A 20,834-nucleotide genomic window follows, 5' to 3' on the forward strand; every position below is an offset into this window, starting at 1 on the left:
AAGAGTAAGTGTCGGTGAGGATGTGGAGAAAGGGGACCCTGTGCCTGTTGGTGAAACTGCAGATTGGCGCAGCCACTGTGGAAAATAGTATGGAGGTTCCTCAAATAAATAAAAATAGAGTTTCCATATGACCCAGCATTCCCACTTCTGGGTATTTATCCAAAAAAACCAAATACCAATTTGAAAAGGCATATGCACCTCTATGTTTATTTCATCATTATTTACAATAACCAAGATATAGAAACAACCTAGGTGTTCATTCATAGAGGAATGGATAAAAAAAAGTAGCCCAGCCAGTGTGGCTCAGTGGTTGACCTATGAACCAGGAGGTCACAGTTGGATTCCCAGTCAGGGCATATGCCCGGGTTTCGGGCTTGATCTCCAGTGTGGGATGTGCAGGAGGCAGCTGATCAATGACTCTCTCTCATCATTGATGTTTCTATCTTTCCCTCTTCCTTCCTCTCTGAAATCAATAAAAAAATATATTTTTTTTAAAAGAAGTGGTATATACAGGTTGTACCAAAAAATGTATACACTCTTTGAATAATTATTAATTCCAATGGGTTAAATCTGAAAAGAAACATCAATTGAGCTATCAGCTATTAAAGTGTGTATACATTTTGGGGGGGGACACCCTACATATACAATGGAATATTACTTGGCAAAAAAAAAAGAATGAGCCCTAACCAGTTTGGCTCAGTGGATAGAGCATTGGCCTGTGGACTGAAGGGTCCCAGGTTCGATTCCGGTCAAGGGCATGTACCTTGGTTGCGGGCACATCCCCAGTAGGGGGTGTGCAGGAGGCAGCTGATCAATGTTTCTAACTCTATTCCTCTCTGTAAAAAGTCAATAAAATATATTTTAAAATAAATAAATAAATAAAAGAATGAGCCCCGTCCGGCATGGCTCAGCAGTTGAGCATTGACCTATGAACCAGGAGATAATGGTTTGATTCTGGTCAGGGCACAATACCTTGGGTTGTAGGTTCGATCCCAGTAGGGGGTGTGCAGGAGGCAGCCGATCAATGATTCTCATTACTGATGTTTCTCTCTCTCCCTCTTCCTTCCTCTCTGAAATCAATAAAAATATATTTAAAATAAAATAAAAGAATGAGCCCTGGCCAGTGTGGCTCGGTTGGAGCCATCATCCTGTACATCAAAAGGTGGCAGGTTTGATTCCCAGTCAGGGCACACAGCCAAGTTGCAGGTTCAATTCCCGGTCAGAGCGCATGCAGGAGGTCACCAATTGATGTTTTCTCTCTCTCTCTTCCTTCCTCTCTCTAACAACAATTTTATTTTACTTATTTTTTAATGTTTTTTATATTAAAACTAGAGGCCTGGTGCACAACAATTTGTGCATGGAGGAGGGGGTGTCCCTCAGCTCGGCCTGCACCCTCTCCAATCTGGGATCCCTCTCACAATCCGGGACCGCTGGCTCCTAACCACTTGCCTGCCTGCCTGCCTGATCGCCCCCAACTGCCCTCCCCGGCCTGCCTGATCGCCCCCAACTGCCCTCCCCGGCCAGCCCGATTGCTCCCAAACTGCTTGTTCCCCGGCGCCGACCTGATCACCCCTAACTGCTTGCTCCCCTGCCGGCCTGATCTCCTCTAACCGCCTCTGCTTCGGCCCCCACCCTGTGGCTTTGTCCAGAAGGAATTCAGACGTCCAGAAGATGTCTAGTCGATCCGGTCTAATTAGCATATTACTCTTTTATTAGTGTGTGTGTGTGTATGTGTGTATATATATGTGTGTGTGTGTATATATATATATGTATTTTATTGACTTCAGAGAGGGAGAGGGAGAGGGAAACATCAAGGATGAGAGAGAATCATTGATCGGCTGTCTCCTGCACGCCCCCTACTGGGGATGGAGCCCACAATCCGGGCATGTGCCCTTGACTGGAATCCAACCTGGGACCCTTCAGTCCACAGTCCGACGCTCTACCCACTGAGCCAAACCAGCTAGGGCTAAAATCAATTTTAAATATATATATATAAAGAATGAAATCTTGCCATTTGCAACATGAATGGACATGTATGTCTATGGTTATTATGGGTATTATGCTAAGTGAAATAAGTCAATACAGACAAATACTGTATTGCTTCACTTGCATATGGATTCTAAAAAATAAATAAAAAATAAATGAATAAACAAAACAAAACAGAAACAGAACTACAGATATTGAGAACAAGTTAATGGTTGCTGGAGGGGAGGGGATGGGAAATGGGAATAAAAAAATAAATGAGGAGAATGAAGGTGGTGGCGTAGGAAAACACTGGTACTTGTGGCCTCCCACAACCACATCACAATTACACTGAAGTACAGAACAACCATCATTCAGAACCACCTTGAAAGCTGGCTGAATGAAGTCTTACAACTAGAGGAGTAGAGAAGAAAGCACACTGAGACTGGTAGGAGGGAAGGAGGGCAGAACGAGAGGGCCCGACACCCCACGTGGACCGCTTTTCTCAGTCGGGAGGGCGATCGTCCCTGCAGAGGCTGCCTGTGAGGAGCAAAGGGCCCAGACCCCATAAGAAAAGTCCCAGTAACTTTGCTCCCGAGCTGAAAAGAGAAGTCCCAGTAACTTTGGGCTGTAACAACCAGTGGGGATTGGGGCTCAGTGACAAGGGAGGCTGCTGGAGACCCAGGTGCAAATCTTAAAGAGCCAGTGCACAAACTTAGTTGAACTCTATCCCTCTGAGCTCCAGCGCCAGGAGGTGTTGGGGGACCCAGAAACATACCGGGAAGAACTGGATTGTCTGGCATTGACGCAGGAACTCGGGGCCGCTTTCTCCCAGATGGGGATTGTTTCCTGTGCTCAGACCTCCCCTGTCACAGGGCTGACTGGCAGGCGCCATAGCTGAGTCTCAATCAGCCTAGGCAGTGGTCGCCAACTGGTGGTCGGTGGTTGGCGGTCGGTGGACCACTGGTGGCCCGTGAGGTCCGAAAGGTTGGTGAACGCCGGTCTAGAGCACACTGTTTGCTCCACCTGGTGATTCCCTGAGAACCCGCCCCAGCCAAGCTGTTTGCAGCAGCTTTTCCATATGAACGGCCTGTCCTGGCTCATGCTTCAGACTTTGTTAAAACCTCTCAAATAAGCTGCAGCTGGGGTCAGCATGCCCCAAACTTATCAATAAAAGGCCAAAGACCCGGCACTAGCACCAGCCTGCTTTGCTTCACAGCTAGGTCTTGCCTGGGCACTTCCTAGCCCAATACAAATAGCAGGCATCTGCAGATTTCTCTGTAGCTCCTGCCGGGTGGCCCCAGGCAGTGGCTGACTTTGCACCTCCCTGGAGACTCTAGAGCAGTGGTTCTCAACCTTGGCTGCACATTAGAATCACCTGGGAATCTTTTTAAAATCCTGATTTCTGGGCCTCATCCTCCAGAAATTCTGTTTCTTTGTTATGGGGTGGGGTCACAACATTAGTAACAAAAAAAAAAAGCCAGAATTTCCGGAGGATGAGGCCCAGAAATCAGGATTTTAAAAAGATTCCCAGGTGATTCTAATGTGCAGCCAAGGTTGAGAACCACTGCTCTAGAGCCAGTCAGACCATACCAGATTACAACTCTACACACCCACAAGCGACACACAACACACTCAAGGGGCAGACTCAGTGAGCACTAAAGCCCCACTGAAGCAAGTCCTGCTTCATAGGGGGTTTCCTGCACAGCAGCTCTCCCACTGCAGTCACAGCTGGTGCTCACAGCCAATTGGCCTGGAGGTCAGTTCCTCCCAGTGACATCAGCAGCGATCAAGGCTCAACTACAACAAGACTTTGCAGCACACACAGGGGTGCACCTAGAGTACCCAACTCCGGTGACGGGGGAGGCTGAGCCACTGGGCCCTACAGGACACCTAATACACAAGGCCACTCTGTCAACTCAAGGAGACATAGCAGCTCTACCTAATACATAGAAACAAACACAGGGAAGCAGCCAAAATGCAGAGACAAAGAAACATGTCACAAATGAAAGAAATGGAGAAAGCAAACTACTGGATATAGAGTTTAAAACCATAGTTATAAGGTTACTCAAGGCTCTTCATGAGAGCTTCAAGGGACTTAGTGAGACTTTCAAGGATCTTAGTGAGAATGAATGTCAAAGATATGAAAAAGGACCAGTCAGAAATTAAGCATACACTGACTGAAATAAAGAATAATTTACAGCCCTAGCTGATTTGGTTCAGTGGATAGATCGTCGGCCTGCGGACTGAAGGGTCCCAAGTTCGATTCCAGTCAAGAGCACATGCCTGGGTTGTGGGCTCGATCCCCAGTAGGGGACATGCAGGAAGCAGCCGATCGGTGATTATCTCTCTTCATTGATGTTTCTATCTCTCTCTCTCCCTCTCCCTTCTTCTCTGAAATAAATAAAAATATTTTAAAAAATAAATAAAATAATTTAAAAAATAAAAGAATAATTTACAGGGATTCAACAGTAGAGCAGAGAACTCCAAGAATCAAATAAACAATTTGAAATATGAGGAAGCAAAAAACATCCAATCAGAAAGCAAAGCCCTAACCCAGCGGTTCTCAACCTATGGGTCTCGACCCCTTTGGCGGTCGAACGACCCTTTCACAGGGGTCGCCTAAGACCATCCTGCATATCAGATACTTACATTATGATTCATAACAGTAGCAACATTAGTTATGAAGTAGCAACGAAAATAATTTTATGGTTGGGTCACAACATGAGGAACTATATTTAAAAGGCCAGAAGGTTGAGAACCACTGCCTAACCGGTTTGGCTCAGTGGAATGAGCGTCGGCCTGTGGACTCAAGGGTCCCAGGTTCGATTCCAGTCAAGGGCATATACTTTGGTTGCAGGTACATACCCAGTAGGGAATGTGCAGGAGGCAGCTGATCGATGTTTCTCTCTCATCGATGTTTCTGACTCTCTATCCCTTTCCCTTCCTCTCTGTAAGAAATCAATAAAATATATTTTTAAAAAAAGAAAAAAGAATTAAAAAATATGAAGATAGTGTAAGGAACCTCTGGGACAACTTCAAGTGTATCAACATTTGCATTATGTGGGTGCCATAAAAAGGAGAGAGAGAGCAAGATGTTGAAAACCTATTTGAAGAAATAATGACAGAAAACCCCCTACCTCGTGAGAGAAATAGACTTACAAGTCCAGGAAGCACAGAGTCCCAAACAAGAGGAACCCAAAGAGGCCCACACCAAGACACATTATAATTAAAATGCCAAGGGTTAAAGACAAAGAGAAAGTCTTAAAGCAGCACGAGAGCCCTGGCCGGCTTGGCTCAGTGGATAGAGCGTCGGCCTGCAGGTCCCAGGTTCGATTCCAGTCAAGGGCGCATGCCCAGGTTGTGGGCTTGATCCCCGGTGGGGGACATGCAGGAGGCAGCCGATCTATGATTTCTCTCATCATGGATGTTTCTATCTCTCTCTCCCCTCTTCCTTCCTCTCTGAGATCAATAAAAATATTAAAAAAAAAAAAAAGAAAGAAAAGAAAAAAGCATCAAGAGAAAAGCAATTAGTTACCTATAAGGGAACACCCATATGGCTGTCAGCTGATTTCTCAATAGAAACTCTGCAGGCCAGAAGGGAGTGACAATAAATATTCAAAGTGATGAATAGCAAGGACCTACAACTAAGATTACTCTACCTAGCAAAGCTATCATTTAGAATTGAAGGTCAGATAAAGAGCTTCACAGACAAGAAAAAGCTAAAGGAGTTCATCACCACCAAACCAGTATTAATGAAATGCTGAAGGGTATTCTTTAAGAAGAAGAAAAAGAAAAAAGATAAAAAATGCGAACAATAAAATGGCAATAAATACATATCTATCAACAACTGAATCTAAAAATCAAATGAACAAGAAATCTAATGAACAAAATAAACTGGTGAATAAAACAGAATCAGCGGCATGGAAACATGGAACAGACTGATGAATCTCAGAGGGAAGGGGGGAGGGGGATGGGAAGAGATTAACCAAAGATCTTATATGCATATATGCATTAGCTATGGACACAGACAATAGGGTGGTGAAGGCCGGGGGTGGGGCAGGAAGCGGGTGGAGGGGGGCAACGGGGGGCGGGGGGGGGGGAGGGACATCTGTACTAGTCTCAATAATAAAGATTAAAAAATAAAAATGAGTGAAACTATACAAGCATTAGAAAAAAACATCTTCCCTCCTCAAGGCCTTTTCCTAGCTGTGCCCTCCACCTGGGATACCCACAGGGTCACAACGCCTCAAGAAGATGTCACCTCCTTCTCCCCTCTGTGACCCCATCCTTCCCAAAGCTCCTCCCTCTGGACCTCCCTGAGGGCACAGTGCCGGGCTCACAGACTCGCTCAGTAGCTGCTTGGTGAGTGCTGTGGGTTGAATCATGTCTCCCCAGAAGGTATGCTGAAGTCCTGAACCCCGGGTCCCTGGGAATGTGACCTTATGTTGAAATAGGGTCTTTGCAGTTGTCATTAGTTAAGATGAGGTCACACTGGAGTAGGTGGGCCCTGAATGACGGGCATCCTTGTAAGAAGAGGACAGACACACACACACAGGAAGCGGAGGTGGAGATCGGGGTGATATAACTCTAAGCCCAGGGTCACCTGTGACTGCTGGCTACACCAGAAGCAGGAAGAGGCAGAAAGGACCCTGGCTGGAGGCTCCGCAGTGAAACAGCCCTGTGACACCTGGATCTCGGACTTCTGATCTCCAGAATCTGAGACACTAAATTCCTGTTGTTTTAAGCTGTCCAGTGGGTGGTCATTCCTCATGGCTGCCCCAGGAATCTTGCCCAGTGTCACACAGGCTGAGGGGCAGAGCTGGAATTGACTCCACAACCCGCCTAAGCTGACTGGCTCCAGGCTTCCTTTCTCTGCCTTCTCCCTCTAACACAGCCCCAAACAAGGTAAGTAGTATGGGCTTAGGGTTAGGGTTAGGGACCCAGGGTGGCTGGGGCATCATGGGAGTGCAGGAGGCAGAGGCTCAGGGAGGGACATTGGTGTGTGTACAAGTCTAGCTTGAGTCCTTCATATTGCAGCTGGGCCAGTCCCTCCTCATCTTGGGGCCTGGGAGCCGGATAGCAGGGGAGTCTCAAACCTTACCCAACCCCGAGGGTCCTGTGGCCCCGCCTCACCTCTCGCAGGGGCCCGTTGAGCTCTCCCAGGATGCTGTCCTCGTCGAACATCTTGCCCTGGTAGCGGTGCTCATAGTAGTCGTGGATTTTCTGTCGGAAGTCCGCAGGCAGCTTGTGGAAGGACATGTACTGCTCCACCTGCTTGTACTGTAGGGGCGGCATGAGGGGCCGAGGTCAGTGGCTGCTGTTTGGGGAACCCCTGCCTCAGCCTAAATGGGGCCCCCAAGTTTAACTACAACCACAACAAGCACAGGACACCCACTTACATCTGAGTTTCAGATCAACAGCAAAAAAGTTTCGTGTAAGTGGATCCCGTGCAATACTTGGGTTATGCTTATGCTAACGGAAGTTACTCCTTGTGTCCTATCCCTGACAGCTTGACCCCAGGCCCCCAAGATGCTGGTCCCCCATTCCAGAGACCCCCCCAACTCTGCCTATGGCCCTGGTGCTCCCCCCAGGATCTTTCTATAAACCCAGGGGATGTGGCAGAGGTGCCAGGCCCTGCTGTCCCCAGGATGGCACCCCCAGGGGTGCCCCAGCTCCATTTCCACTCCGGCCCCACCCAGCCACAGCTGCCCTGAGCTCAGCAGAACCCGTGATGGTGGGCGGGTGGCAGCACCAGCTCATGTTTGGGTGTGAGGCCGTGGCTTCCGGACAGCCAGGGCACCTGGCACTGGGCCCAGCTGACCCGGCTAACCCGACTGGCACTGCTGGGGGTGCTCACAGCTGCCCAGCCAGGGTCAGCCATCTGGCAGCAGTGCAGGATGGATAGGGGCAGCAATGGGGTGGGGGCCAAGCTCACCCTTGGCCCTTAGAGAAACTGAGGCACAGGGTAGCCATCAAGGCCATACTCCAGAAAGGGCTGGTCTACGGGGCCAGCACCTGCTCTCCCTCAGCGTTTCCAGTCCCCGGACCCTTGGACTAATCGCATGGAGGCTCCCCAACCCTGAGGCCAGGTCCAAGTGGCTGAACGTATTTGCTCCCCCAGTGGCCTCCCCCACAGACCTGGCTGACCAGCATGTACTCAAGTGACCCCAGTCCTCTTGGACCCTGGCTCAGTGCCTTCCCTGCCATAGCCTCCCCCCAGCCAGCCGAAACCCCAGAATTTCACCTCCGAGAGAGGCCCCCCCGTGTTCCCTGCTTCCAGAGAGCTCCCTGATGCCTCATGGGCTGGCCCTGCCCTGTTTGGACCCCCTCACTTCCATACCTCCTCGGCATATGTCCCTTCCGGGCTCCAGACTTCCCTCTAGGGCCCCCGCACCCCCCACAAGGAGCTGGAGGAATAGTGGGGTGGGCCCCCCAGACCTTCTCCTGGTACTGGCGCCTCGAGGAGTCCAGTGACTGGATGAGGGCTGTGGCGTGTCCGATGAACATAGCGTAGCAGGTGGCGCCCACGATCATACTCAGCATTGTCAGCCAGATGTCCGTCATGCTCTCAGGTGCCTGCCGACCGTACCCAATGCAGAGCATGTGGCTCATGGCCTTGAAGAGCGCAAAGGAGTAGAGCTCGCTCCACGAGTGATTCTGCAAGGCCACACACAGGTGGGCAGTGGGCAGGTGCTCACAGCCCCAGGGAGCTCCTTGGCCCCAGGGCCCCAGCTGCCTGTCCTCCCCCAGGCAGCCAAGGTGGTGAGCCTCCCATGTCCAGAGACAACTAAGAAACTAGACTCAGGCAGGTGATGTGCCGTGTGCGCGTGTCACAGTGAGTCAGCACCAGGAGCAGGTCTGGAGCTGCTTCCTCACTTCACTCCCGGAGAAACTGAGGATCAGAGGGGCCAGAGTCCGGCCCTGGGTGCTCAGGAGCCCCCCCCCACCCCCCTTTGCAGCCTCTGCTTAGAATGGGTCAGAGGATGTGAAAGTTCAGGGACCCTGTGGACGGTGAGCTGGGGACACCAGAATCCGATCAGAGGGCCAGGAGGGTGGAGGCATCTGGCAGGGCCAGGAGGATGCTCTCCCCCCGCCACCCCCCGTCCTCAGTTAACCCGGCTGTGGGAGGGGGCAGTGGGGCCCATTCAGGAAACAGGACAGCATGCCCGGGTGTCCGGCCAGACAATGAGCTGCCTCAGCCAGGCAGCTGTGCCAGGCGCTGGGTGCGCGCCTGAGGATGCTCCCTCTGCTGTCTCTCGCCCATCAACGCCCCCATCCCTCCTCCCACTCCTGCCCAGCTCCGGGTGCAACCCACCCCACCAGTGCCAGCGGCTCAGCACTCCGGGGGGGGGGGGGGGCGGAAAAAGGCTCCTTGGGGTGCTAAAAAACACTGGAAACTCGTGCTTTTCAACATGGGCATCTCACCTGGGCAGCAATTGGGGACTGAATCTCTCCATGGATTGTTATATTTTACTAGTGGCCCGGAGCACAAAATTCATGCACTTGGTGGGGGGGGGGGTCCCTCAGCCCAGCCTGGGCCTCTTGCAGTCTAGGAGCCCTCAGGGGATGTCCGACTGCCACGGAGGCGGGAGAGGCTCCCGCCACCGCCACCACACTTGCCAGCCTTGAGCCTGGCTTCTGGCTGAGCGGCGCTCCCCCTGTGGGAGCACACTGACCACCACGGGGCAGCTCCTGCATTGAGCGTCTGCCCCCTGGTGGTCAGTGCACATCATAGTGACCTGTTGTTCTGCCGTTTGGTCAATTTGCATATTAGCCTTTTATTATATAGGATGGCCCATGATACCACATTCCCATTTCTTTTTTTTTTTGTCTTTTGAATAAATGATGTACATTAGAAAGTAGACTCAATGGGGGGGGGGCAGTAAGCAGATATTATGTCTGGGTGACAAAAGTTGTTATAATCACTGGAATGATCAAGGAGCTGCCTGTTCCTGGTCCCAAAGAGGCGCTATTTTGGGTCCCCAGGACGAGGCCCGGGTGGGCGTGGCCCAGGGCGGGGCGCTTACCACCATGCCGTTGATTGACACCCAGCAGTTGCGGGGGAAGTCCTGCAGCATGGGCACCAGGAACTGCAGGCAGCCGTCCCAGTGGCACAGCAGCAGCATCATGCTGATGAGGTTGCAGATGCGCATGACCGCGCTTGCCAGGTCGTAGGTCATGTGGAAAATCTGGGGCGGGACGCAGTGAGGTAGAAAGGAGCCCCCCCACACGCCACACGCCCCGCAGGACCCAAATCCCCTCCCAGCATCCCACACTCCCAGGAGGCCCTGCTACCTTTCTGGTTAGTGAAATGTCCTGAGGGCGTGTAGGTAGGACCACTGCCCCTTCCAGCTACCCTGTCCCTGCCCGCTTCCCCCCTCGGAGCCTGTCGCTGCCTTGGAAACTGGGGGTGACATCACTGGGCATGGGAGGGCCCGACTTGGGCGACAGGGACATGACTTCGCTTCCCTGGGCCTCAGTTTCCCCACTGCCAAACGGAGCTCTTACAGGGCAGAATGAAGGAAAGGGCGCAGATGGGTCAAGAGTCCGCGCTGTGTTCCCTGTGACCACAGCCCGTGGCTCCGCCCTGCAGGGGCCCCTGGGACCCCACCGAGCCCCACACCAAGCCCAAGTCCTATCCCCTGGGGTACCAGCCCTTCACTGCAGCCCTTGTGACCCCACCCCCGCCCTCTGCTGTGCCTGGAACCCCGCCCCTGCAGCAATGGCCCCGCCCACAGCGCCCTCACCTCCTCCCACTGCAGCAATGGCCCCGCCCACAGCGCCCTCACCTCCTCCCACTGGTGGATGTAGCGGATGAGTCGCGACAGGCGCAGCAGCCGCAGCAGGCTGAGGATTTTGGTGAAGCGCACGATGCGCAGGGCGCGCGCCGTCTTGTAGACCTCGGAGTCGATGCCTTTCTCCACGATGAGGAAGATATAGTCCACGGGGATGGAGGACACAAAGTCCACCACGAACCACGTGCGCAGGTACTTCTTCTTGATCTTCTCAGGGTCCAGGATGATCTCCGTGTTGTCCTCGATCACGATGCCCGTGCGGAAGTTCAGCACCAGGTCCATGAGGAAGAACGTGTCCGAGACCACGTTGAACACGATCCACGGGGCCGTGGTCTCGTCCTTGAAGAAGGTGATGCCCACCGGGATGATGATGAGGTTGCCCACCATGAACAGCAGCATGGTGAAGTCCCAGTAGAACCTGGGGGGAGGCGTGGCGTCAGCCCCGGAGCCCCGGCCCACGCTGTGCGCTCTGGAGGCCTGCCCTCCCCGCTGTGCACCTGCGCCTTCCAGGACCAGCCCAGATCTCTCCTCCTCCAGCAAATCCGAGACTGTGGCGCCAGTGCAGCTAGTGTGGACTGTCTCCAGGCGGGGGACTTCCTGGAGGGGATTCCTCCTCTTACAAGGCAGAATGAACCCCTTACAGAACCCCGCAGCCCGCTGGCTCCCCCAGTCCGAGGCCCTCTCGCTGGCTCAGTTCTAACCTTCCCTCCCTGAAGAAGCTCCAGACCTCACAAAGCCTAAGAAAGAGGTCGCTCAAAAATTGACTAAAAAACTTTCCTTTGACCAAAACACCCAATGTGCCTGGCATAAGGGTGGAGTCCAAGGGACAAGAAAGGAGAGGGAGCCGAAACCGGTTTGGCTCAGAGGATGGAGCGTCGGCCTGCGGACTGAGAGGTCCCAGGTTCGATTCCGGTCAAGGGCATGTACCTGGGTTGCGGGCACATCCCCAGTAGGAGATGTGCAGGAGGCGGCTGATCGATGTTTCTAACTCTATCTCTCTCCCTTCCTCTCTGTAAAAAATCAATAAAATATATTTTTAAAAAAAAAAAGAAAGGAGAGGGAGCTAAGCAGAGCGAGGCCAGGGTGGTGGTGGTGGGGGGGGGGGTGGCAGTGCAAGGAGGAGCATGAGGGCAGGTTCAGTGGGGGCGACCGGGGTCGGAGAGTGCAGGGTGGGAGCTGGACATGTCAGCTTGACCTGGGGATCCAGGACACCAGCACCAGCAGGTGGGCGTCCAGGTGCTTGTATTTCCATTGCAGGAAGCACCCCGAGTGCCACAGACACGGAGGCAGCAGGGGTGCCGGTCCAGCTGGGGAAGGTGGCAGAGACCAGGTGAGGCCAGGGCAAAAGGCTGAGACTGTGCGAGGAAGCTGAGCAACAGGACTTGGCAACTGCTGGGACATTTGGTGCGATAAATGCGCCTGGAAAAGGGATGATGGGTTGCTTTCATTCCCAAAAACAAGACCCCGAGGTCAATTCCTAAATTCCACCTGGAGAGCTCTCAGAGCAGGGCCCATCCACTCAAGGAACAGCTACAGCTGGCCCAGCACGGGGTCCTGAATAAAGTGGTCATGCGGACAGACAGACACAGCAAAAGGCCACACGGACAAACTGCCAGCCCCGCAGCAATCAAGCAAATGTGAATCAAAACCACTCGGAGGGAGAACTGCCAGTTCCTCAAAAAGTTAAACTGAGTCACCATACGATGCAGCAATTCCACCTTAACATTGAAAGAAGGGCCCGGCTGGGGTGGCTCAGTGGTTGAGCGTCGACCTATGAACCAGGAGGTCACGGTTTGATCCCCAGTCATGGCACATGTCCGGGTTGCAGGCTTGATCCCCAGTGTGGGGCGTGCAGGAGGCAGCCAATCACTGATTCTCTCTAATCATTGATGTTTCTATCTCTCTATCCCTCTCCCTTCCTCTCTGAAATGTGTGTGTGCGTGTGTGTGTGTGTGTGTGTGTGTGTGTGTGTGTGTATATATATATATATATATATATATATATATATATATTTTTTTTTTTTTTTTAAAGATTGAAAAAAGAGACTCAAACAGGTGCTGTGCTTGCATGTTCACAGCATCACAATTCATAACACCAAAAAGGTGAAAACAACCCAAATGTCCATCACTGATGATTGTGGTCCACCCACATACAGGAATATTACTTGGCTATGAAAAGGATTGAAGCACTGACACCACAACACGTGTAAACTTTGACAAAACGATGCTCAGTGAGAGAAGCAGACATAGCAGGCCGCTTGGTGTGTGATTCCAATTATGTGAAATGTCCGGCACAGGCAAATCCATAGACACAGGAAGTAGGTTCATGGTTGCCAGGGGTGAGGAGGGGCATAGGGAGCTTCTGTTTTGGAAAATGAAAATGTTCTGGACATGGATGGGATGAGGAGTGCACAACACATTGTGATTGTACTTAATGCCACTCAATTGTACGCTTTCAAATGAGTAAATGCCAAATTTTATGTTATATGTATATATACATATGTTAACATTATAAAAAACAAACAACCACGAAGCCTGGGGGTCTCAGTGATGAGCAGCTGCCCCAGATCATGGGTCTGAGCCCACACCTGCTGCCTAGATTCAGGCAAAGGAGGGTCTCGAATTTTGAACAATTATTTGATTTTGCCTTTAATGTGGAGGGAAAGGCCCCCCCCCATCATGTCAGCCTCTCAGGTGTCTCTCGGGATCTTCAATCCCCAAGTGGGTTTGTGCGGGGCTCTCCTGTAGGACCAGCACTCGCCCCATCATGGCTGGAGACCCCACGTTCACTGAGGGAAGGCGCTGTCACATGTAGGCGGGGCATTGCCCGGAAGGACCCTCAAAGCCTGCAACTCCCTGGGCTCCTCCCGATGGACAGAAGAAGAGACTGAGGTTCTCAGTGGCTGGAGGGACTCGCCCCAACGAGCACACGTAAATAAAAAGCCGTAAGCCCTAGCACTGGCTTGGCTGCAGTGAGCTCCCTGTTTTGGTAGCTGCTGTAAATTGGCTCCTTTCTGATGGCGCTGTGAGAGCTATTAACACCACGCCTACCGGCTGGTGTTCCACTCCAGGGAATTGATCCCAAGGAAACTGTCCAAGAGGAAGAGAAAAAAAATTAAAAAGTTATTTGCACCAACATATTCACAATAGCTCAGCCTGGGAGAGCCAAAGGCTGGAAGAGACCCAACGTCTAACACTGGGTCGCAGTGGCCAGAGCTGGCCGACACCCACTTTTGCCCACTGGCAGGTGTGACCTTGGCAAGTCCTCCCAGTCCTTGGGAACCTCAGTCTCTTCTATTCATCCCGGAGGAGCCCCGGGCGTGGCAGCTTTTGAGGGTCCTCCCAGGGACCTGCCCGCCCACGTGTGATGGAACCTTCTCGCAATGGTGGCAGGTGCTCTGGCCATGATGGGAGGCACCGGCCCTATGGGAGAGCCCTGGACAAACCCATCTGGGGTGGGATGAAGACCTGGAGGGAACCGAAGGGCTGACTTGATCTGGGGGTGGGTGTTAAGGGCAAAATCAAATGATTACTAGAAATTCCAGACCTTTTTTCACCTGAATCTAGACAAGGTGTGGGGCTCAGGCCCCCCATCTGAGGCACCTACTCATCCTTGAGACCCCAAGGCCTCAACATCCAATGGGATTGAGGGGCCCCACCTGCTTGCTCCTTCTAGTCTCGACTCCCAATACCCAGAGCATCCGCTATAGAGCTCCTAATCCCATCCCCACCCTCTCTGAAATGAGAACTTCTACCCCCATTTTGGGGCATACACCCTGTGACAGAGCAAGCAAGAAAGAGTAACAGAAGGCCAGGGGGGCCTAGAAGCCACCAGGGGGCCTAGAAACTATCTAAATGGCCACAGAGCATGAGGGCATCCTTGACATGTGACTCTCCAGACATTCTCTCCTTTTATTCTTGGGGTGGGGGAGGTAGGGACAGGCACCACACTTCCCCACTGACAGACGAGAGAGGTGCCACAGCCAGGGAATTGGGGCAAGACATTGGAACCCAGAACTGCCACCCCTAGGGCCTGTCCTCTGTCTACTGTCCTGCTGTCTGGAACTCTGCCCACAGACTCTGAGCCTCAGCCCGATCACATGCTGTGCACTGTCTTCCCATTCTGCGTGGTGTCCCCTGGGCTTTTAAGGTGCTGGAGCAGAAGGCAGGGGACTGAAGAGGGGCTGATGGGCGGGACGACCTGGTACCATGCACAGGGCATCTCACCTGCTCCGACTGGATGCCCCCAAGTTGGCGTGGGGCTTGTCCCTTGTCCTCTCCAGCCAGCCTGGCCCCCCCAAGGGGAAACTGAGACTGGGGGTAAAGGAACTGGGTGGAAGGTAGAGGAACCCAGGGTATGTGCCCCAGCACCCTGCCCACCCCCTTGAACCGTGCAGCCAGGGGCTAATCACTCTCCTTCTCTGAGCCCCAATGCCTCATCCGCCCAATCCCAGCAGCCCCTTCCTCATCGGGCACCCCAGGTACCACCAGGGCACAGGGACCACTGGGATACTGTCAGGCAGCCAAGCAGGAGCTGATGCACGGTCAGCCCTCAGTTACTCAGCACCTCCAATGACCACAGTTAAGTCCTGTATTTTAAAATGTCCCCTAACAAATAACAGTGGGGCCCTTGCTTCTGTGGAAGCACCCATATCCCGGCTGCTCCTTCCAGGAGGGCAGTGGACGGACTGGCCAGTTCACACAGAGAAAAGCAGGCCAGAGAGGCACAGGGAGGGGAAGGCTCATCAGCAATGACCCCTGGCCCCAGGCCCCTCAGCCCCTGCACCCTATAGATGGGAGAGGGCCTGCAACCTCTCCCAGGAGCACCCACACAGGCTGGTGACCTCAGTGGGGCCCTGCTGGCTGCCACCACCATGAGCTCAGTTCTCCTCTAGCAGCTGCCCCAGCTATTCTCTTGGCTCAGACAATCTGAGGCATGGCCGGTGCTAAGTGGCAGGACCCACGCAGCCAGACTTCCCAGCAGGAACTGGGTTGAGGCCCCCACAGCCACTGGTGGGGGACATGGTGAACAAGGCAGCCGGCTCCCTCCCTCCAGGATGCGAGAATCCAGAACCGTGGGAATTACATATCTGGCAAATCTGAGGGATTAGGGGCCAGGTCTGTGATTAAGGGAGAGCGGGACGGAGGATTAGGGGCCTGAGCCCTCGGATGTAGAGCTATAAGAGAGGCGAGTGTCAGGGATTAGGAAAGGGATACTCCTGCCAGGGAAGATGCCGGATTCCCAGCTTATCCCAAGACAGGGTGGACTGTGGGGTTGAAGGTGTGCCCGGCCACGAGGACACACAGTGACCAGACAGACCTGGCCCTCCCTCAAGGCCCAAACTCAGGCGGGGGAGACAGGTGTTCCATACAAACATAAATAAAAGGGGTGCTTCAGAGGGACCACTTTAGCCAGGGTGGTCTGGGAGGACTTCTTGCAGCAAGCGGCATTTGAACGGATTATGGAGAAGGAGCCCTTGGTTGAGTGCGGGAGGCGCTGCACCATGGCAGAGGGAGCAGGAAGTGCAAAGGTCCTGTGGCTGCAGTGAGTTCCCCTTTCAAGGCTGGCTGGGTGGCCTGGGGCTGGAGCAGAGGGGAGTAAAGGAGGTGAGAGGAGATGATGGGAGGGGACAGATGGTGGCTCTAAGGGCCTTGGGAGTTTGGGCCAGGGAGGCTTTAAGTGAGGGAAAGATGGACTTACGTGTACCGTGCGACGCCTCTGCTGGCAGCCAGAGGCCAGGAAGTGGGCAGAGGGTGGCATTCGACAGGAGATGAGATAACTTGTGCTTGTGGATTTGAAGTGGGTTTGCTGACGGGGGAAGTGCGGCAGGGTCTGGCCTAAGCAAGCGAGCGGCTGAGGAAGCTCCTCCCTCCCAACCCCCAAGCATCCCCTTGAGAAGGCCTGGGGAGGTGAGAGTTTAAAGCAGGGAATTCAGTGACCAGAGGTTTGAAATTCTAGCAGGAAGCCTCTGGAGTGATGAGAGAGGCTTCGGTTAACTCCAGCCCTGACCCCTTTACAAGGATCATGGAGTTAACTTCCTCCCAGATGGGGGGTGGGCCGGGCCTCAATCCTCCCACCTGGGAAATGGGTTTTTTCACTGCTCCCAACTCCAAGGGCTTCATGTTGGGTCTAGAGCCAGGGAAACCCTCGCCCTTGGCCCTTGGCCCAGCCACTCTGGATAAAGTGGGGTTTATTCCTATGAGAAAAGTGTAGGGATTTGCAGGGAGCCCCCCATCCTGATCTCCAGCTGATCCTCCAGGCCATCTGGGGGCGGGGGGACAGGGTGTCCAGTCCTGTAAGTTTCTTCAAGTCAGCCTCCCCTGCTACCCCAGTCTGGGGGACCGCAGAGGACATGACACAAAAACAAGTCAGCATCCGCAGATCCTGGCTTTGTAGAAACCGCTCTGAGGGCCAGGAAAGGGACCAACTCATCTCTTTCCTCCCATACCAGGCCTCCCAGCAATAGACAGTTCAGGAACATTATACTGAAAATCAACAGCAATAGGAAAGACTCAAGTCAGATCTCAGAGGCACTTACAGACTTAAGAGCAGATGAAAGGCAGCAAGGAAGCCACTTGCCTAAACTCTCTCTGGGAGATGAGGACTCCACCCCCAGGTGAGAGCTCCCCTCAACCTGCCCAGCACCCAAGCATGCCCCTCAGGGAGTTCAGAGATGTCGTGGGCACCCACTGTGACAGGGATCTCTATAGACCCTCATGCCCATGGTGGGGGACTGATGGGCAAGTAGACAACCCCAAGTGAAAAGGCAGCAGACACAACGCGGGTGGGAACAGCAGGTGCACATGCTGAATGGGATCCTGGGGGAAGGGGCTTGTAAATGGGAGCTGGAAACCAGAAGCACTGGGGCGAGGACGTGTGTGGCAGGGGGACCAGCTTGTACAAAGGCTATCATTCCACAGGAAGGAGAGGAGAACCGTGTGAGATTTGAGGCCTGGCGTGATGCTGGCATAGCTGTGAAAGCCAGACACCCTCTTTTGCTCATACCACCACCATCTCACATTTGGGGAAACTGAGCAGGGAGTTCCAGAAAGGACTCGAGACCAGTCATAGATGACGGGGGCTTGCAGAAGACACCCTCCACATACCGTCCTGGCTGAGATGCGTCCCTCCCACAGGCCTCTGTACATGCCCTCCTCCCTGGACACGCCATGCAGCCCGCACAGAATGAGGCACAGCCAGGGCTCTTCCAGTACCAAACAGTCATTGTCCTGTTCTCGGTGCCAGCCAAGTGCCAGGCCAGTGTGCAGGGACAGGCTCCACTGGCAAGCAGAGAAGTCATAGCTCAAGGAAGTGGAGACTCTGTGGCCCGAGGTGGGACCCTGGGGGCTGCTCAGGAGGGAACGTCCACCTCACCACCCCAATTTCCATTTAAAATCAGGAATGGTGTGCAGACAGGGACACCCCTGGAATTGGTATCTGCATCTTCGGGGTTTGAGGACACAAGGAAGCCAAAGTGGAAAAGTGGATCCAGAAAGGCCCCTCCCCCCTGCTCTGTGAACTGTTCGTTTTTGTTTTGTTAATCCTCACCCGAGGATTTTCCATTGATTTTTAGAGAGAGTGGAAGGGAGGGAGATAGAGATCGAGATGATAGCGATAGAGATAAACATGAAGTGAGAGAGACACATTGGTTGCCTCCACACTCGCCTGACCAGGCTGGGATCAAATCTGCAACCCAGGTACGTGCCGTGACCAGGAATTGAACTTGCAGCCCTTCCTCGCGAGGGACAACGCTCTAACCACTTAGCAACACATCCAGGTGCTCCCAATATCTTGATCAATCCCCAGAATGCCTTTTCCTTCCATGTCTTCTTGGCCTGTAGTCAAGAACATGGATGGGGCCAGCCTGCCTAGGTGTAAATACCTGATCTGCCCTTGACTAGCTGTGTGGCTTTGGGCAAGTGACTTTACCTCTCTGTGCCCCACCTTTCTCATATGTAAAATGCAGGTAGCTGCAGCACCACCTCACAGCTGATGTGAGGACTAAATCAATATTCCTAAGGTGCTCCTACAACACCTGGCCCAGGAGGGGCTCAGGAAGCATTGTTTTGGTCATGTGCTTGGAGTCTGTCTCCATGTTGAATCAGAGGTTCTAGATGTGGCACAGTTCTGAAAGCATGAGGGTTGTAGAGGTCCTGCTGCACCCCAACTTGGCAGCAGCCTAAGTTTTTCAATTTGACTGTGGCTCCCCTAGTCCCAACTACAGGCCACCCCCCACTTGCTCATCCTATTTTACACTTATCTAACCAGCCCAGACCTCATGGCCTGCCCAGGATCCCACAGGGGACTGTGCACAAGGGACACAGGATGGGGAGCCCAACTGCTCCCCCCAGCTCCCCTCACCCACCCCCCACACTACCCCTTCTGCGAAGAAGAGGAAGCCGAGGACCACCTAAGTGCTGGAGGGAATGAGGGGATGGTTACTTTCTCAACCATCTCCCCCTGCCTACCATGTCCTCAGCCCACTGTCTCAGCCAGCTGGCACTAGCTCCCCCTTTTCATAGACTGGAACATGACCCTTCACAGCTGAGACCCAAGCTCTCCCAGCCTGTACCATCTACAAAGGAATGCTGAGCCTCCATGCAGGTCAAGACCATCCAGATGCATACCATCTGGACTGCCCCGAGGCCCCCCCACTCCCCACCCCTCACCCCTCCACAGCCTCTCTCAAAACTCAAGCCACTGGTTAAGGCTATATTCACCTCCCAGGGAAGGTCTGAGGGCTGAGGAGTTGAAATCCCAGGCTTTCTTCCAGCCTTGTCCCAGATTTGTGTGCCCCGGGGCTTCCCCAGTTGTCAAGTGGAGACGGACATGGCGGGGAGATGGAGAACCTCTGGGTGAGGAGTTCTGGCGGGCTGGGAGCCGCGGCTGGGATGCTGTCCGTGGTGCTGAAATCGCGCCCGCCCTGAGAGCCGGGCTGGGAAGCCTGGAGGCGTCCCACATGGACCCCACTCGCGAACACAAAACTTCACACACACCGTGCAAACAACTCACAAACACTGCCCACCGGTGCACACCCACCCTGGCACACGCACACACACCTCCATTTCCCCCCACCACACAGACACACACCTAGGAACACGCTCCTCCCCATTACTCAGCCCAAGCCCCCAGGACCCCCGCCTCCCACAGTCACATGCTCGTGATCACACACACGGTCTGCAGTGTCCATGCTCGCAGGCCACAGAGCGCAAGCCAAGGAACAAGAACCGCAATAATATAGGTCTTGTTGGGTGGCCCTAGGCTTCCTCTTGGCTGCAGAAGGGGTAGTGCGGGGGCACGGTGGTGACCCTGCGCCTAACCTCGCTCTGAGCCTTTCCACGCATCAATCAACCGGTTTTATCCATAACATCTACACACCCACTGACACATGTGCATACCACCCAGAGGCTGAGCGGCTCAGAGAAGACCGGGCGGGAGACCCCGGGATGCTCAGCGCCCCCTCCTCGCGCAATTCCCAGGCTCGGGACGGGACGCACCTCCCAGGGATGTGAAGCGCAGGTGGAAATCGTGTAGCTGGCCGTGGCCGCTTAACCCTTTCTCTGCTAGCCTTTCCAAGGCGCGTCCTTCCAGGGCGCACTTCCTCCTTCCTTCCGCTCTGCCGCCTCCCTGGCGCTCACGTTCCCCTCTATTCGTCCTCTCCGTCCCTCCGCGCTCAGACCCTAGTTCTGCGGCCGTGACGTGCGCCCTCCCGGCAGGGCTGGGGATGTGTGGGTGCGTGGGAGGGGGAGCGCCAGGGTTAGGGCAGGAGGTTTGCGCGCACCCTCCCCAGTGCCCCCTCCCAAGGGGGGAGCCTCGGGGCCCCAGGGCATTTCCAGGGGGGGTCCTGGGCCCCCCCCGAAGTCCCCGGAGGGGCCCCCAAGGCCAAACGGGGGGGGGGGGCCCCCCCCCCCCCCCCCAAGGACCCTCAAAGGAAAACCCCGGGGGGTTTTCCGTCCGGTGGGGCCCCCTCGGGGGCTGGCCCCCCCTCTCCGGGGGGGGGGACCCTAAAAGGCCTTTACCGGGGGGGGTAACCCGGGCCCCCCCCCCAAATTTAACGGCCTTTTTTTTTCGTTT

The 20,834-nt window shown here is 54.0% G+C and overlaps 2 protein-coding genes across 2 annotated transcripts in view; both read right to left on the bottom strand.

Annotated features, from left to right (window-relative positions):
• Nucleotides 1-20,834, bottom strand: part of LOC102431313 (tubulin polyglutamylase complex subunit 1) — a 205,348-nt gene that overhangs the window by 123,396 nt on the left and 61,118 nt on the right. The window lies entirely within an intron of this gene.
• HCN2 (hyperpolarization activated cyclic nucleotide gated potassium and sodium channel 2) overlaps nucleotides 1-20,834 on the bottom strand; it is a 30,995-nt gene that overhangs the window by 8,563 nt on the left and 1,598 nt on the right. Inside the window, exons 2-5 of the mRNA XM_023743303.1 lie at nucleotides 10,755-11,178; nucleotides 9,993-10,154; nucleotides 8,404-8,622; nucleotides 7,099-7,245 (exon numbers count right to left, since the gene is read on the bottom strand). Of these exons, the coding sequence (XP_023599071.1) occupies nucleotides 7,099-7,245; nucleotides 8,404-8,622; nucleotides 9,993-10,154; nucleotides 10,755-11,159 (933 nt within the window). The 5' untranslated portion in view covers nucleotides 11,160-11,178. The remainder of the gene's footprint in view (nucleotides 1-7,098; nucleotides 7,246-8,403; nucleotides 8,623-9,992; nucleotides 10,155-10,754; nucleotides 11,179-20,834) is intronic.

Source organism: Myotis lucifugus, unplaced genomic scaffold (assembly GCF_000147115.1).
Source record: "Myotis lucifugus unplaced genomic scaffold, Myoluc2.0 scaffold_383, whole genome shotgun sequence".
In the NCBI taxonomy this organism is placed as follows: domain Eukaryota; kingdom Metazoa; phylum Chordata; class Mammalia; order Chiroptera; family Vespertilionidae; genus Myotis; species Myotis lucifugus.